Source organism: Manacus vitellinus, unplaced genomic scaffold, assembly GCF_001715985.3.
Source record: "Manacus vitellinus isolate BGI_N305 unplaced genomic scaffold, ASM171598v3 scaffold_36_pilon, whole genome shotgun sequence".
In the NCBI taxonomy this organism is placed as follows: Eukaryota; Metazoa; Chordata; class Aves; order Passeriformes; family Pipridae; genus Manacus; species Manacus vitellinus.
Genome location: NW_021940508.1, coordinates 7008369 through 7026584, shown reverse-complemented (window position 1 = coordinate 7026584; position 18216 = coordinate 7008369). Strand labels below are relative to the sequence as shown.

The following is an 18216-nucleotide window of genomic DNA, read 5'->3' as shown; positions in this document are numbered from 1 at the left end:
GATGGCACATGACTATGCTTCAGTCTGAATTTAAACACTAGGATGCTTTTTTCTGACCTGGAGCTTTACATCTTAAGGGGTGTTGGGTATTTCATAAAGCAACCTGGCCACAGAATCTCCTCAAGACAGAAAGCAGGGTTGTGAGCAAAATCCTGGATGGGTTGAAGGACAGTGCAGCCCCGCAGACAAAAATAGGAATTGTTGCCAGCATTTGCCTGGATATCACAAACTGAACCTGGAGTGAGGAAGCAAGACCTTCCTAAAGCATTTGGGGTTGTTTGATTGGGGTTGTTTGCTCAGTGTATGGGAGTTTGGTTTTGGTTTTGTGGGGATTTTTTTGTTTTATTCTGCATCATTGATAGTCTGTTTTTGTGGGTGGAGACTGGGAATTGAAGTGCTGAAATTCAGTGTGACGCCAAGAGTTCCAAACCATCGTAATCACAGCCTAGAGAGACAGAATGAGCAGGATCTGCTCCCAAATAGCCTGTTTTGGGTGACCGTAGTGGAGCACTGGGAAGCACCAGAACCACAAGCATCTCCCATCTCCAATCTCCCTTCTTTCTCTGTCTGATCTCTTCTGTCCGTCCCTGGCATGGTACCATCAACTCCATGCCATCTATGGAAAGACACTGCTCAAGTCCTCATTTTAACAGAGGCTCCAGATAAAAAGCGCTGTCTTTGGCAGTTCTTTAATTGAAGCAAAGATCCAATTGATTCTTGCAATCTCTCTCTGCAGGGAGTCGGGAAATGCTCAATGCAGAGGAAAGTTGAGTAAAAAGAGGGGGGAAAATTGCATTTCTTATTGTTGGTCCAGGCTTTCCTCCATCTCAGAGGCTGCCCAGGTGTGGATGTGGGATGTGGAAGGTGGGCTTGGGTGTGGCAGCTCAGCTGATCTTTCTGCCCAGGTGGCACTGGTGTCCCTGAGGAATAGTCCGGGGGCAATGTTCCTCTGCAATCTCTGCCGTGGGGATTCAGGACCCCTCCTGCCCTGCTGGGCTTTCTTACGGTGCCAGTTTTGAAGACGTGTGGTGCTTATTAGTATGCTGCTCTTTGTGTTGGCTTTTATCACTGCTGGAGCAGATGGCTGGTCTTGGACTGCTGCCCTCTACTTGAAATAAAACTGATTACGGTGGTGGGGGTTTTGAGGACAGGTATGGGCTGTTGGAAGCATCCCCTTCAAGGCTCCAAGTGGGAAGAGGGGATGGGCAGCAGCAGCATGGCCCCACAGTGGATGTGGCACCGAGGGCTGTTGGTAGGCAGAGTCACTGGAGAGGTTTCCATCAGTGTACTTGTCCAGTGCTCTCCTGACATTGTGCTCCTGCCTGTCCCTAGGCTGCAGAGGAATCATAGCACCCAGCATGGGACAGGGGTGGACTGCAGTCTTGCTGCTTTAGGGCTTCCTGGTCAGTCTGAAGAGCTGCAAGGTGTGGTTTGAGAGGAGAGGACTCCACCTTGCTCCTGGAGCAGAAATCCCCCAGCCCCTGTAGCTGCAGGGTGAAGACCTCACTGCTGGGAGTCTTGGGACCCTGCTGGCCTTTCCACAGCTCCCTGCCCTGGTGGGAACATGTTGCTGTGATCCATGGGAGCAAGAAACTACCTGTCCTGGGTGCCAGCTTGCCAGTCAGGCAGGTTCCCAAGGAGCCTCAGCCATTTCATGAGTTGCTTGTTCCTACCCAAACCATCCCAGCTCCCCCTGGAGCTCCTAAAATCTGCAGTACCCCCTGCAAAGTAGCTCTCATTTTATCTGGGCCGATGCTCCCTCCAGAGGAGCTGCTTTCTTCATTCTCATGAATATGGGGAGCAGCTTTTTTCACTGCTTTTCTCACTGAAGACACCCTACCTGTGACATGCAGGGAAGGTGGAGCAACCCCAGGCTTCAGCAGCTATGTTGGAGCCAAGAGCCCTGCAAGTCTACAGCTGCCTTCAGGGGCACATCTTCCACCAAAACAGCTGGGAAATTTTGTGAGGACCATCCTTCCACCTTTTGTCCCTCACTTAGACCACAAGGGCAGGAGGGTCTGTGCAGCCACCCAGGGATCCAGTGGGTGCTGGGATGGCAGAGACACAGTGATGGAGGAGCTTTGCCATGGGGGGCTCCTTCCTCCAGGGCATCCTCTTGTTTGGGGTCTCCCCTTCATTACCAGAAAGGGAGAAGGTGGAGGGAGGAAAGTCACAGTCCATGAGAGCCATGAGTGAATTAATTTCAGCTGGCCTCAATCCTCCCTGTGGTGCTTGTGGACCAGGAGGGCAGCGCTAATTGCTCTATTGGCAGTGGGGGTTTAAATTAGATTTAAGAAAGCTTTCCAGGCAGCAGGGATTCTGTCTCTGCAGGTAAGGCTTTCTGATAGCATGTATTAAGGAGATGATAAAGCCCCTCTCTTCTCTCTTCCTCTTAAGCACAAAGTGGAGTTTAATGCTGACAGGGCACTGTAGGGCGAGAAGGTTTCAGGGCTGTTAGCAAGTGTCTGACATTAAGTGACAACTACTTTTTCTTCTCCTTTCCATTGCCTTGCTGCCAGGGGTGATCTGAAAGGAGGAGACAGCACTCAGTAATTTCAGGTGCTCAAGCACTGCTCCCAGGGCTGCCCTCCTTCACACAGTGCTGCCCAGGAGTGGTGCAATCCCTCGGGAATGGGGGCTGGCGGGTGTCCTGCCCGCTGTGGTGCTTCACTGCTCACCCTGGAATCATGGGCTGCCCTTTGGGAAGGCTGGCATCTCTCTGGAGGCACCCTGTATCCCCAGGGCCAGGGGAAGCTGTGTCAGGATCTCTGGCAAAGGGCTAGGCTGAGGAATCAAGGGTGGCTTTGGTAAGGGTGTTTCTCCTTTGATAATGCTGGGGCCAGGAGGTGTCTACTTCAAGTGCATCCAGTGCAGGGGCACTGTGATGCCTACAGTCAGCATCTGCATTACAGGTGTAGCATCACACCTCTGGAAGAGGCAGATTGTGGCCTCTCCTGCAGGATAGGTGGGCTGTACTGTAGTGTGTACAGTCAGCACCTGCAGTACAGGTGTACAGTACCACACTCAGCATCTCTGGTACAGGTGTGCTGCAGTCACTGTTTGCAGGACAGGTGTAGCAGAGCGCTTGTAGTTGGTGTGTGCAGTACAGGTGTGCTGTAGCAGCTACAGTCAGTGTCTGCAGTACAGGGGTACCATGACATCCACAGCTGGTGTCTGCAGTAGAGGTTGTACCATGATATCAACAGTTGCTGTCTGCTGTACAGTCACAGCACAGTGTCTGCCCTAGGTACCTGCAGAGTTCCAGGCTCTGGGCAAGGCTGCAGGGGAAGGAAATGGCTAAACAGAGTTTGTTTTCTCTCAGTTCACCATTTCAGAGCCAGTCCCTATAACAGCACCTAGTGGGGAATTGCCTGACAGAAGACTTTGTCATGGAAATATTAGGTTTTGAAACTACCGCTTTTCTATTGTGGGAGCCACCCACTTCCAGAGTGAGGTTTTATTTATTTGTCATTGCTGAGAGTGAGCTGAAAGTGACAGGTGAGAGTTGTGGTGGGGGGCTGCATCCCTCGCTAGCCAGGGATAGCCCTGCCCTGGAGCTGCTGTTTCCAGCTGCCAATTGGTACCCCATTATCAGTGAGCATCCCCAAGGCTTTGGAGATTATACTAAAGCAGAGCTGAAAAGGATCCATCTCGCTGCCTGCTCAGAAGAGGACACTGGGACTGTTCAGCAGATAGTGGCATCCAGCTTTTTCCCTGGGTAAACAATCCTCTTCACTCTTGCTACCCCCCTTGGGACTGTCCTCGCCCCATCACACAACAGCACTTAATGTCACATCGCTGCGCCCCTTCAGTTCTGATCTGGCTCAGGGAACAGGCAACTGGAAACAAGTTTTGTTTAGACTGAGAGCTGCTGGAGGGGACCATATTCATGTCTATGTTGAGTTGTCTTCTGCTAAGAGAGACCATGACTGATGTCCTCATTACCCTTGGTGTAGAGGACAAGGTAGGGAAAGATCAACTATTTGCTCTCTCCCCAGACAAGAAGCTGGGGACAGGGAGGATAGCTCCAGAGCTGCTGGTCCACCATATCACATGTGCCCCCTCACATCCCTTCCTCCTGCCCAGGCTTCTCTTTCCTCTCCACAAACAAGAAATTATTCATTACAGGGGAAAAATCTTCCTTTTCCGCAAAAGACTGAGTTTCCCGCTGCTGAGTTTGCTGTGTCATAAATGTGGTTCCCCTCCATCACCTCTCAACTGATCCCTGCTGGCGTGGGGACACAGCCCAGGGAGCTGCACACCTGGTGAGCTGCTGCTCACTGGCCCATGCACCCACATGCTGGGATTCTGGCTTGTGCTAGAGAAACAGTTAAATGAGCAAATACAGCAAATGGAAATTTGCATTAGAAGCATCTGCAGAAATTGTGAAGGTTTTGTTATGTGCTTGAAAAAAAAAAATCAGCATGGCTTTGGGCAAAACAGTCAAACAAAGCAAATACTGCATGGAAAATTGCAATTCAAGTGAGAAAAAGTTGGTTTTCTGGATAGATTTTTCATATTAAAATAGCTCCAGCTTCTGCTTTGTCACAGGGCTCATCCTTGAGAAGAAGTGAGGTTTTGCAGGGTAAAAGCAGCTGAGCGGTGGGCTCCCTGTGTCGTCACTGGAAGTTTCTGCCTGTGTCCTGGCTGTGCTACAAAGTCCCCAGGGACCTCATCTAGGTCCCTCTGCTCTCTCTTTCCTACATGTATCCAAACAACATCACCCTGGAGATTATCAGTGCTTCAGGACAGGAACCATTCCTTGCCACATTCCTTGCCAGTGCCTGTCTCGGCACTGGTCCAGCCTTAGGTGAGACTGCCAAACACATAGGCAGGAGCAGCAGCAATTATTTTAACAGCTAGTAAGATGAGGAACAGCAGGAGAGGGCAGTAGGTGGCTTTGCTCCCTGGCAGGACCAAGAGGTAGAGTATAATGGCTGGTGATGGTATTTGCACTGAGCCAAACCAAAGGCTACATCAAGCAGATCTCACGCTCTTCAAAGAACAGGCTGGTTGCTGGGGGGTCTGTCCTACCTCCTGTCATTGCCACTCTCCCCAGAAATGGGGTGGCTACACTAGCTGGAGTCACCTGGACTGTGGTGAAGGGAGGCTCTGGCCCCTGGTTTCTTACCTGCTTCAATTTCTGGTGCCACCCACCAGCCTTCCAGGGCTGTAGGAATGAAATATTCAGTAGGAAGTAAATTTGGGAGTAAACAGGGAGTCAGATCCTGATTTGCAGGTAGCTCCCAAGCTGCTCAGGGCCCCACATGCCAGCAGTGCCCCAGGATGTGGCACTGCCACCTGCCTCAGGTTCCAGCTATCACCTGCTCCCCAGGCTGCCACTTGTGATGCAGCCAGAGCACAGACAGGGTGACAGTCGGGCAACCATGCTATGGGCATTGGGGGGACGCATGGAGCAGCCAGAGTGGAGAGCAGGCACAAGAGGAGCAGGAGAGAAGAAGCAGAGGGAATGATAAGGATGTTGTAATTAGCGCTTAGTGCTCCTTGCCCAGAGCTTTCAGAAGAAGGTCACCTTCATTATCTCTGTTTTACAGGTGGGGAAACTGAGGCATGGGGGAGGCAACGAGAGTGATTTGCTCAAGGTGACTCAGGAGGGTTGGGAGCAGGGTCTGTGCCTGGCATGTCCGTGCTGTGCAGCTACAGCACACTGGGAATGGCTCTCACTGCCATTCCTCCCAGCCCAAACCCAACACTGCAAATTCAGCAGTGGGTCCCTTCTCTGCCCGTTTCCAGGCTCTCCCTCTCAGACCCACCACCTCCCACAGCATCCCTGCCCCTGAGAGGCATTTGAGGTCAGGCTGGTCCAGCTGCACCCCAAAATCTGCTCATGATATTCCTCCCAGCTGCTCTTACCTTCCCCTCCAGCCCTGCAAAGGCTCACGATGTCCTGCTGCGAACCCGAGGCCATCTGGGCTCCTGCAACAGTGCTGGGTAATCGAATATGTTCTGGTGGATTTTTTTTCTCTCGCCAATACAGCTCCCCCTTTATTTAGGTTTAAATGGATGCCATCTGGCTAATGAGCCCATACTCATGTTCTAGATTAAACCACAATCCTGTGCATGTTACCGATACGGCACTGGAGATTAGAGAGGTTTAAATGGTTTTGAAGGTGTAATTTGCTTTTCATGCATGGTGCTATTTACATCCTGGCGGGTGGGCTGGCATCCCCACTGCTGTCCCCAGCGGCTCCCTCCCAGCTCTGGTCTCCTCTACCAGCCCTGGCTGCAAGAACAGGAGAGCTTGGGCATCTCCAAGCTTGGCAGGGCTGTGCAGGACATCTTGTGGTTGTTGCTGCCATTTGCCCAATCCTGGGGGGACTTGCTGGTGCAAGGAGGATGTCTTCACTGCCTGCTTTCCTAGCTGTCGCCTCCTCCACACCTCTCTCCACCACAGCATCCCCTGGGACATGGCACAGCTCACTGGGATGGAGTAGCTTCTGCCTCTCTTCTGGCCCAGAGAAGTGGGAAATGACTGTGCCCATACTGACAGGAGGTGGCTGAGGCAGCATGCCACATCTGTTGGTCACTCTGAAGATATGGAAGAGGGTTGTGCTGTCCCTGCCATGCCCAGAAGTGTAGCTGCTGTTGCATCGGGCTGGTGGGCAGCACCAAAACAGGCCACACTGGAGTGGCAGCAGCTGCCTGTGCTGAGATCTGCGTCTTGGACATCCTAAGCACCAACTGCTGCTGTGAACTACTTGGGTGTGCTCCCATCTCTTCAATTATCCTCTTGCAGGCAGTGTCGGCTCCTAAGATGATGCTGCAGCTGCCAAGGAGAGCCCAGCACTAGGGTTTGACTTTCTTAAGAGAAATGCTGAAAATGAGATGAGGAAGGCACAGCATTTGTGCAAGGCATATCATCATCTCCAGGCACCTGCCTGTGCTGGCAGCTCCCATGGAAGTGCCACAGGCTATTGAATGATGAAACACGTGCCAGCAAAATGCCTCATTTTGCAGCGAGTTCCCCCGTGGCCGAGGTGAAGTCTGGCTCTATGGCCGTCTCCCTGCTGTCCCATCACATCCTTTGGCTGTGTGGGAGGGAGGGGCTCTCAGCACTGGAGTCTCCTGGGGGCCAACCCTGACTGCTCCTGCCTGCGTTTGCTTCCACAGATGGCTAATCCTGTCCCGTCAGCCTGCTGCATGGTGCTCGCCGCGGTGGTGGTGGTGGTGTACGCCCAGAGGCACAGCCAGCCGGGTGAGTCCTTCGCACCTCCCATACCTTGCGGGTCCTGAAAAATGTGAATGCTTCTCCTTCAGCCTCTCTTCTGTGGGAAGCTGGGTGCACCGTCCAGGTTTGCCTGATGCTACTTTTCTGCATGTTACCACTTTTCTCCTCTCCATGACACATGTCTCCTCCAGCCCATCACTGTGGGGTTTTGGTATCCTGCATCTTCCCAGCACCTGCTGGTGCTTCTTTCCCTGCCCACACCCTTGTGCGTCCCATGGTGACCCTACAGCCAGGGCACTGCTTTGGACACCTTCCCCCACCCTTTTCTGGGCACTGCCCTGCACAGCCCACCCATGAAGGGATGAATGGTTGGGAAGAGGCATCAGCATCACAGCCCCAAACCCTGATGCCCTGCCCCATGACCATGATCTCATCCTGCTCTCACCTCCTTGGGGTGACTTGATCCCCATTGCCACCACACATCTGCACCCACCACTAGCTCACTTCTCTCCAGGTTGGCAGAGGATTCAGGGCCTACCTTAGCTGTGGCTTTAGACAGACTATATTTTGGAGTCACTGGTAGCATTGGGAGCTGGAGGGCCCCACATGATCATGAGTCTAGGCAGGAAGCAGGAAGGTTATGGGGGATGGTTGGGTTCCACTGTGGAGTCCAGCCCTGCAAAAATGGGACTAAATGGGGGACTTCCAAAATGTACTGCTTTTCCTGGCAGTCAGCCTGTCTGTAGTTGCTTCTAGTGGATGATAGAGGGGGATTTTGCTGATTAACTCCGGTAAAGACATCTATTTATCTGTGGGCTCTGTGAAATCGAGGAACCCAGCCAGAGTGCCCCACTGACTTGCCCTAAATCCATCTGGGCAGGTTTACATTGCCAAAAGCTTCCAGCTTGGACACAAAGCAGCTGAGACTTGGCAGCACCTCTCTATTGCATGGGGACCACCACTCTTTGGACACAGCGGGAGCTTGCTGGCTGGTATTGCAGGAACATCCCCAATCCCTTCCCAGAGTTCCTGCTCAAAACATTTGGGTGCTGATCTTGTGTGTGCTGCTTGTGACGCTTCCTGCAAAGAAGTAAAGCTGCTCGGCCCTGCTGTGCTTGCAGGACGGCTGCCTGGGAAGCTTTGAAAGACCCAAGACTACCAGAGCATTCTTTGGATGCACCAGGCTGCTTCCTGCTATGCTGCAGGGAAGTCAGCCCACAGCTCCACACAGAGTGATGCACAAAACACAGAAATGCCAGGTACTTTAGGGTTACACATGCTGGAAAATTTTTGTCTAGACAGAAACAAATGCTGTTCCCCACCAGTGCTGAGCAGAGTCATGCATTTTGCCACTGACAGCAGCATATTGGCACAGAGCTGCAGTGACAGTCACCTTCTACTCTGTGATCCAGCAGGATTCAGAGATTTGGCAGCATAGCCTCCCCTGACCTTGTGTCCCTCCTGTTTCCCTTGCCTACCTGTGCCTGGAAGGGAGCTTTGCAAATGGGGTTTGCAAAGTGAGGCAGGGCTTTTCCCATCTGCAAGAGCCAGAGAGAGTGCTCTGCTCTGAGGGACATAAAAAGGAGACAGGGCTAGAGGAAGGCTAGTAGGGCACTTCCAGGTCTGTCCTCAATCTGTTTTCTAGAGGCACTGCATGTCCGTCCTGGGCACCTCTCTGCAACACTGAGGGGATGCTCTGGGCAGGGGCTTTGGAGCAGCAGGTTTCCTGCCCATCCCAGCATGGCTGGCTTGGAGAGGCTGCACACATGCGGGTCAAGCTGGGGAGTGTCTGCCCCCGTTTGAGACCCGAGGGTTGTGCTCTGTGCCCCCCACCCAGAGCTCACCCCCTGCTGTGCTGCAGCCTCTCCTCACCAGCCAACCCTAGGGTTCATCTCCCACCAGCAGGGCCCTCGGGCTGGAAAAGCACAGCAGGAATGGGGTGGAAGGATGCATTAATCCCACTGGTGGCAGGGACTGGGTGGAATAGGGGGAAGATGCTGGCATAAAGTCCATTTATCATGCACTTGAGGCACGTTCGACTTTAATAGCTCATGAAGCACTTTAAGAGATGCATTAGCACTGAATACTTGAGTGAGGAGGATGTGACAAGCTGTTAAGTGAGCACGAGCACTTTGAGCCTGGCCACCCGCTCCTGGCTCTCATGTGCACCCTGGTGATTACTGGAGCGTCCTGCAAAGTGCCACATGAATTAATAAAAGCAGCATCAGGCTCGGTGAAGGTGAGGTTGCTTGTGCATTAACCCCTATGCTGCTCGTCTTTGGTCCTTCTCCTTGAAGCCAGCAGAGCAAAGGGTGCATCTGGCCAGGATGTGGAAGCTCAGGATGATCCCCTGTGTTGGCGGAAGGGAGTGGAGGGGCTCAGAGGTCAGCAGATTTGGGGTACACTTCCTCCCAAGGGTCGCAGTGCTCCTTTGCTTTGCATCCATGGCAGGTTGCTAAGGTTTTGCCTTCACCACCTCACTGGGCACTGCCACGTCCAGCTACCCATGGGGGGTGGGCACTGTGTGGTGGGAGACCAGAAATATCCATCAGGGCAGTCCCAGAGGGTTGCTCAGAGGCTGGCACTAATGTCCTGGCTTGGGCAAAGGAGTTTGAGTGTCCTGTTGCAGGGAAGGGCAGCAGGAGGGGCAGTGAAAGAATGTTCTTGAGTGGCTCTCCCATGGCACAGTACCTTGTGTTATCCTGACTGGGGGGGACATGTGGATAGGACAGAATTCCTGGCTGCGGGCGGGGGTGCCACCTCCCAGAAGAAACATCTCTGATTTCTTGGCACGTGTCTTTATGCCCAGAACAGCTCAAACCATTGAATCGGGATTGCTGCCATCCCACCTCCACTGAGGGGTCTTTGGTTCTGTGTTTTGGAGCAGCCGGGTTGAACCGCGGGTGCCGCTGGTGCTGCCACTGGCCAGGAGCTGCACCATGCACTCACTGCTAATCCTATTGCCACTAAACCCCTCACCCCATGCCACTCAGCCCCTCACACTGGGTGGCTCTGGCAGGCCCCTGTGGCGTGCTCGGCATGGGTGGGATCACTGCTTGCTCCATCAAACACACAACCTTACCAGCCCAGCCAGTGGCACCAAGTCGTTCTGAACAGCCACCTCAGGCTCTTTGTTCAGCTGAGGAAAAGGTGATGCACTGGGTGAAGCTGGAAGCGGGATAAAAAGAGATGAGGTTTACAGGCACTAGCTGTCAGAATATGTTTGTTTGACCCTCCTGCCAGACTCACAGAGCAAGTGGTCCAGGGGTGTCATCCCCAGTGCACGAATAAGCAGCTTTGGATGGGGCTGCCAGATTGGACCAGGCTGCCTCCAGAGACAGGCATTGCCCTGGGCAGAGCTGTTCGCATCTACACAGATCCAGCCAGCATGGAGGGATGGACAGGAGCTGCAGGAAGAACGGGAGACGTCAGAGGAGGCACAACAGCCTGAAGACCATAGGGGGGAACCTAGTATTCTCTACACAGAATCACAGAATCACAGAATGGTTTAGGTTGGAAGGGGCCTTAAAGATCATCAAGTTCCAACCCCCCTGCCATGTACAGCGACACCTTCTCTAGACCAGTTTATTCGAAGCCCCATTCAACCTGGCCTTGAACACTTCCAGGGGTGGGGCATCCACAGCTTCTCTGGGCAACCTGTGCCATGGCCTCACCACCTTCAAGGTGATGAACTTCTTCCTAATATCTAATCTAAACCTACCCTCCATCACTTAAAAGCCATTACCCCTTGTGCTGTCACTACATGTCCTTGTGAAAAGTCACTTTTCCACATCTCTTGTAGCCCATTTAGGTACTGGAAGGTGCTGTAAGGTCATCCCAGAGCCTTCTCTTCTCCAGGCTAAACTATACCAATTTTCTCAGCCTTTCCTCATAGGAGAGGTGTTGTAGCTCTCTAATCATCTTCCTATTATTGTGGATAGCTCAGTTTTCCTTCCTGTGTTTTGTTCTCCAGGCAGTAGTTGCTGCCAATTTATTTCAGAATAGAGGAAGGTGATGGGGAAAGCTCAGCAGAGCACCAATGCAGTGCTGCCTGCTGTGACACTCACACCTTTGATTGTCCAAGATCTCCTTTGTGTGAGAGCAAAGCTGGCAGGGGTCCCTCTCCCTAACAGGGCTTGGGTACCCTTAAAGGAAAGGAAGAGGTCACAGCATGAGCCCTGGAGCTTTACCAAAGCCCTTACATGGGAAGTGTGTACATAGTGGAGATGCTTAACCACACATCATGCTATAAAGTGTAGAGGCATGGGTGATTTCAGCTTTTCTACTGAATGCCATGCCTGCCTACTGTTGGAATCATCTTTTTCTCTTAGACCCAAAGGCTACAGGAGTCCTGGAAAGACAGAACTCTGTTTCCCCAGATTCCTGCCATGACCTAGGCATCTTCCCCATCCATCAGCTCTGCCAGAGTTATGTTCACAACTGTCCCAGATTGAGATTTCTTTGCTTTTAAAAGAGGAGTAATTCTGTTTTATTGATCCTCACCTTGCTGAATTAACTCATGTTTAAACAATAATTATGCTTTCGCCCAAGAGAGGAGACAAAGAGATAAAAGTCTCTGGAAATGAATGCATTTCAGATGCCACATGCCTGGGTTAATTTATTGATAGGTGCAGAAGCTCCTATCTCCTCTCTTTCTCAGCAGCAACAAGCAATTAGCCCCCATCATTCCTCAGCCAAGGAAAAGAGAGATTTTGTTTCATTACTTTCCCTTCTCTCTTGCTCTCTTAAGCCCTGACACTAATCTTTTGCAGTCAGTTCTGCTGCAAAGCCTCCCGAGAGCTCCAGTTTGCATGTGCCTCGTTAGAAATGCTGCCCACATTTCAGCTAAGACAAAGCCTGGACCAGTAAATAGCCTTCAAAAGGAACAGCAAAGCCATGCAAATTGGCTTTTTGAAGGGAAACCAGCTGTAGATATGTTCATCTCTCCCCTCCTCACATTGTCCAGCTTTCTCTGTGTGGCAATTGCAGGCTGACAGGGATGTGACCAGCTCTTTCTGGACTCTGCCTCCTCCACATCACTCAGCCCATGCCAGGGAATGCCATCTGCCTGGCATGCTTAAACTGGTTGCTTTGCTTTTGTTGGTGGTCTCTGGATTTTCTGTGCAGGAGATGGTTTGGACATTCACACAGGACTGTGTGTTTTGTTTGTAGACATCTATGTAGGTTTTGGTTGTTATGCAAATGCAGTTCAATTTAGGTGCCTGGATTCAAGAGGTGTGATGAGGTACCTGGGTCTTGAAGTTTGATCTTGTGCCCACAGGGGAGATATGCATCCAACCTAAGATGGCTCTGCAGGAATACTGTCTACAAACATATATTCAGAAGGTTCTCTTCTCTCTTTGCTCTCTTCTCTCCTCTCTCCTCTCCTCTCCCTCATGGCACTATCAGTGTCCTTCAGTCATGCATTAAGTGACATGACTAACATCTGTCATTTGTTGTTTGTTTGTCCATGCATTCCCCATGGCGAGGTGCGTGTGCAACAGAGTGATCTGGAATTTTTGTAATTGCCAGGGCACAGGCAGTTGCTCAGGAAGGCAAGGTCAAAGAGACTGCCTTTGTGCACTGAGCAGCCGGCTGGGAGGCTGGAGATGGTGCCTGCTTCCCACAAAGCCTCCTTTCAGGCTCAGGCTGGAGCCAGTACAGGAAAAAGCTCTGTCTTCTTATTGCACAGCACCTTCCCACCTCCCGTGACACCTGCTTGTGTCTCTGGCCAAGTTTTGCTCTCAGCACAGTGCACTGGCACTTCATCTCCGGGTGGCTCCTGCCAAGGCCTTATCAGTGTTGTCCTCCCCAGGACACCATCCTACATTCTGTGAGTCTGACCTACATTCCTCCACTGCAGATGAATGGACTTGTGTTTGGCTGCGTACAACACATGCTCTTGCCGAGGGAGGGCTCGTATTTTAACTACTCCAGAGCTCTGTGTGTGACGGATTCATCCTTTCCATTATATACATCAGCTTTTGTGTCACCAGCAAACTTTGCCAGCAACAGTTTTATGTTGCCTTCAAGATAATTGATAAGACGAGTGATTAGCAATTGGCCAAGAACAGATCCCTGCGGGGCCACACTGGGAACACCCTCCTGCAATGATGATTCCCCATTAACAATTAATTCCCCATTAGCAATTACATTTTTTAATCCTTCCTGTTATAACTCTGGATGTTCTCATTATCCAGCTGGCTGAAAATACCAGCCTCGCTCCAAACTGCAGTCCCATTCAGCAGAGCCTGCTTAAATCATTCTGAAGGCTGCCGTTCAAGGGCAGGCATCTGCTCTTTGCCTCCTTTGCCTTGCTCATTGCTGCTCACAGCTAAGCCTAGCCCAGGCTTGTGGCCATCCACTGGGGATCAGCATTGTCCTAGTGGGATTGCTGCATCTGCTGGGGGCCAATCTGCTGGCCCATCCCCATGCTGGCCAGAGGTGCGACCTGGCTGTAGTTCAAGTTGCCCTCTGATGCCTTTCCAAGGAAGGTCCATCATCTCCATCCCTGAGCGTTCATTACTGTGATGGTTTTCCCACTGCCTCCCCATCTTCCCTGCCAACTCACAGCTGCAGGGAAGCAGCAGAGACAGCAACCCACCCCACCTGCAGTGACACCCCTGCTGCAACCCATTAAGTTCTGCTGCATGCTGTTAGGGTGTTTAAGAGCCCATCAAGGTCTGGGGTTCCCCTTGCTGCTCTGATCTTCCCCTACTGCTTCCCTGCCCTACATGGTGAAGGTGAGTCTGTCTAAGAAGAACAACCCCAGACCCAAACAGGCACAAACATCTGCATGCTCCCCTTTTCTTTTCTACCCCTCCATCTGTCCCCGAGCACCTGGCTTTTTTTTTTTTTTCCCCTCCCAGCACAGGATGCATCTCCCAAAAGCTTCCCTGTCTGCAAAATGAAAGAAAACAGCAAAAATAGCCCCAGGTCCTGGAACAACTTTTTCTATTACTGGACATCCCTCTGAGCTCAAGTAGATTTCCTGCCCAGACACAGAGTGAATTATGGCCAAGCTCTCGGCAGCTGACCTTGTGGTCAGCCAGAGCACAAGCTTGCTAATAAATGTGGTCAGCCCCTACCGCAAACAGCCTATTTTTAGTGCCTGTGTTTCCTTGCCCACTGCCTCATCACTCCACAGGTTCCAGAGCCCAGCATTCCCTGGGGGTCCAGTCAGCAATGCAGAACAGCCCCATAGGAGCACATCCCAGGCTTGCTTCTCCCTCTTGGGAGGTGGGAAATCAAGAGGGTTGATTTCCAATGCAGTGTCTGTTAATTTTTCACCACAGAAATTTGCTGGTGCATGGAGCAGTGTGGCCTGCCTTGCTGGGACATGTAGGAGCACAGCTCATGCCTCTCAGACAGGGAGTGGAGATCTCACAGCTCTCACCTGGGGTCTGGGTTTGGAAAAGAGCCACAGGTCAGCATGAGACTGATGACTGATGTCCTGTTGTGCAAAGTGCAGGAGGTGAGATGTTCTTGAAGTACAAGTGGGGAAGAGAGTAGAAGAACTGAAAGAAAAATAGAGGGTGTGTCATTTAGACAAGAGGAAACACAGCTTGATGGTTCAGGGCTTTGAAGACTTGCTTTTTGCAAGTTACCAAAGTTTGGAGATATGCAGGGGCCATTGCAAAAGAGCCGCATGCTTTTGTTGTACAAGTCTGGCTGGAGGCATTTCAACTGAATTTGCCCCTTCCTGGAAATGGGAGAAGTTGTTTGAAATACAGCTGATGAAGTCCTGGAGGATAGCGGGGTTCTGTCCTACATGAGCTGTGAAGGAGTTTGGAAGGAAACCTACTGGCAATACCTGTGATGCTACAAAAATAGGAACCTTCCATCAGTTGCAGGTCCTGGGTATTGAAGCAGATCACAAATCTCGGGGGGGGGGGGGAAGAAAAAAGAAAATATAACTTAAAAGTGTGCATCTGTCAAGCTTTGGGCAAGCCTTTGATCCCACAAAACTGGTGAAAATAGTTCACATCTGTGGTAAGAAGAGGAAACTGCCGGGAGGATCGCAGTCTGCCAGGATTCATTAGTTCTGCCAGTGGCAAGGAAAAACATGTCTCAGTAGTCTCTTAGACTTCATTGCACACCAACAGGCAGTGAAGGAAGAGGAATGGGATTTGTAGTCCATCCAGACACCTAGAGAAACTTTGAGTGGAGAGTTACTGCTGCCATAGGGCAACGCGGCCACAACCTATGGGCAGGAGTCAGGCCCTCTCTGCCTGTGTAGATGTGCTGAGAGGGCAGTGTGGGATGGGGAGCAGCACTCAGTTCATGGAGCATCTGCATAAGCCAGAGGGTCCTTGCCAATAAACCCGTGTTGAAACCTACTGCCAAGCAAGCCCTGCTTATTGGGGAGAGGCTGAGAGGAAGGGTTGGCATTTCCTTCTTGGGGTGGCATCGTCCTGCTGTGTGGAGCAGGAGCTTTGCTTCCTCTGCTGACACCTGATTGTAAATTGCCATAGCAGCTGGGGGCCCCCAAATGCTGAAGAAAGCAAAAGTCTCATTTGCACTGATTTTCAGACCCTGGGAAGCTGAGGTGTAGCCTAGCACCCAGGGAATAGCCATGGGCCTTGCTCATTATGTGAGCTCTGGCTGCTGAAGAAGGGCCATGTTCTGTCCTAGCACTGAACTCCTTTTAGTGTGGGAGGAAGCAATCCTCGTCCTGCTTTTACATTCTCAAATGCTTCCAGAAATGGAAGATCTCATAAAACAAGTGACAGTTGGAGTGGAAACCTTTAGTGCTTCAGGGGTTTGGCTTCAACTAGCCTCCAAAAGCTCAGAAAGGTCTCGCCTCAGAAGTTGCATGTGGCCATCCCAGGGAGCCAGACATCTCACGTTTCCAGAGCAGCCTTGCCCCAGCCAACTTGTTCAGAGACGTGTCTCCAACAGAACTTGGACTGAAGGTGCCACTCATTAGTTATCTGATTTGAAGGATTTCCAGTGTCTGAAGTCCTGGATCATAGGCTGCTCTGGGACTGCAAAGGCAATCTCCTGTCAAGCTGAAAGAGCAAAGTGCTGCTGCTCTGTGGGCAGCTCCGGGCACCACTTGCAGGAGCCCACAGCTTGAGCAGAGGGTGATGCTGATCATCCCCAGAACATGTTCCAGTAGCTATGTGTAGCAGAAGCCAGGACCAAAAGGGCAACTGGGGCTGGGACTGAGACATTCAGGTCCTGCATATCCATCTGTAGTGTTGGGACTCACTGCTGTCTTCAATCCACCTCTGACAAATCTGGGAGCAAGCAAAGTCCTGCATAATGGGAGCAAAGCCATGGCAAGACACTGAACACAAATACCTTCATCTCTGCTTTCTGAGGAAAGGATTTTCTGTGGTGGGAACAGAGCAAAGATACCATGAAGCATGTTTGAGAGTGCAGATGCTGGGACACAACATGCACAAACCTCTGTTATCAAAGCCTTTGGTGGGGTTAATTTCTATGGGCAGCCACTGTGCTTCTGTGGAAAGGGAAATACCTAATACTCAGATTACTAATAAGGGTGGGAGATGCTGGAGTGTAAAAAATAAACAGAACAATTTGCAAGGTGTGCAGTCTGTGCTGTGGATGAAAAGAGCATATTTCAGGATAAGCGGTCTTGGGCAGCACTAAATGAAGTGGATCCATGCAGAGAAGCCAATATAATTCGGGCATATTAAAAGGAGAAAGAGAAGAAGGATTGAGGAGAGGCTGTGGCAGACTTGTTACAGAGGGGAAAAGTGATGTGTGTCACCTTGTAATGACTGCTCCAGGAAGGCCCATCAGGTGGAGAAGTGAAGTGAAACCACGAGGCAATTGACAGTGATGGAGGCAGGAGGGGTTACTGCGATATTAGTCCTGTGTGTGGACCATTGATCTCTGGGTGTACAATTTGCTGGGAAAGACTGTTATTTAGACTCAGCTGATATCAGGTGCTAATTGAAGCTGAGGAGTCTGGAGCCTCATTGCATTGCCTTTCCTTGACTAGAGCCATACTGGGGAGGCTGGTGTTGGGGAAAGGGTTTTGTGGATGCGATTCACAGAAGAGGGTAACACAGCATTTGTCTCCACTCAAGAGACAAGGGGAAGGGGCTAAAAGCTTCTCCTTGCACAGTTGTGTGCACCTGTGTGCAGGGAAAGTCCCTGGGAAGACATATTCACCTCTCAGTGCAAAATTCCCTGTGGATGGGGCAAAGCCTCACCTCAGGGCGCGCACGGGTGACAGAGCCATGCACTGCCTTACATCCCAGGATCAACACACTTGACCTTCCTAGCTTTTTTAGCTTGCAAAGCCTGCAGCATTTCCCCCAGAGCAGACGTATTGTAGAAAATTTAAGTCATCTGCCGGTAGCCAAGCTTTTCTTAGTTATCTATTCTAGGGCTTTGCAAAGCAGCCAGAGGTCTGCAGAGCTGATGCTAGAAAACATTGACCTGCAAGGCTGGGAGGCTGTAGGGCTTCTGCTGGCCAAGACCTGTGTGCTTTGTAGGCAGAGCAGAGCTGGCACCATCACACCAAGGAAGCGACTCGGATGCACAAGCTAAAGCAGAGCTGCAGCATATGGCACGTCTTGCTTGATTCCTGCGGTATTTGCTAAGGTGTAATGAGGTGTGCATGTGTGTGCATGAATTCCTGATGTCCAGGCCTTGGGTATGCTGCTGAATAACACAGCTACGCTGGTAGAGAGATGGTGGAGGATGGATGTTTTGCTATTCCAAAGGGTGCTTCTGCTCTCTGGACAAAGGTCCCCTCTGTGCTCCACTGGTCTGTCCTGCTCGCAAGGGGCCACACCTGCTGCCTCCAGGATCCAAACCGAAATAAAGCCAAGGAAGTTGATAAGCATCTCTCACAGAGGTGACAGAGCTGCAGAGGGGGGTCAGAGTCTCATCCTGTTGTGAGCAGCACAATGGCAGGCTCACAACAGCAGCGCCAGCTGAAAATCTGTGTGGTGCAGACTATACACATGGGGGTCTGCTTCTGGGAGCTTGTCCTTGTAGCCCCACATCCATGCATCCGTTCAAGTGAGGACCTTCTCCAAGGCGAG

General features: G+C 51.4%; 1 protein-coding gene across 2 annotated transcripts in view; it reads left to right on the top strand.

Moving 5' to 3' along the window:
* Positions 1-18216, top strand: part of CNTFR (ciliary neurotrophic factor receptor) — a 203317-nt gene that overhangs the window by 110827 nt on the left and 74274 nt on the right. For both annotated transcript variants that reach the window (XM_029961543.1, XM_018077340.1), the window contains one exon: positions 7132-7216. In XM_029961543.1, coding sequence (XP_029817403.1) covers positions 7132-7216 — 85 coding nt within the window. The remainder of the gene's footprint in view (positions 1-7131; positions 7217-18216) is intronic.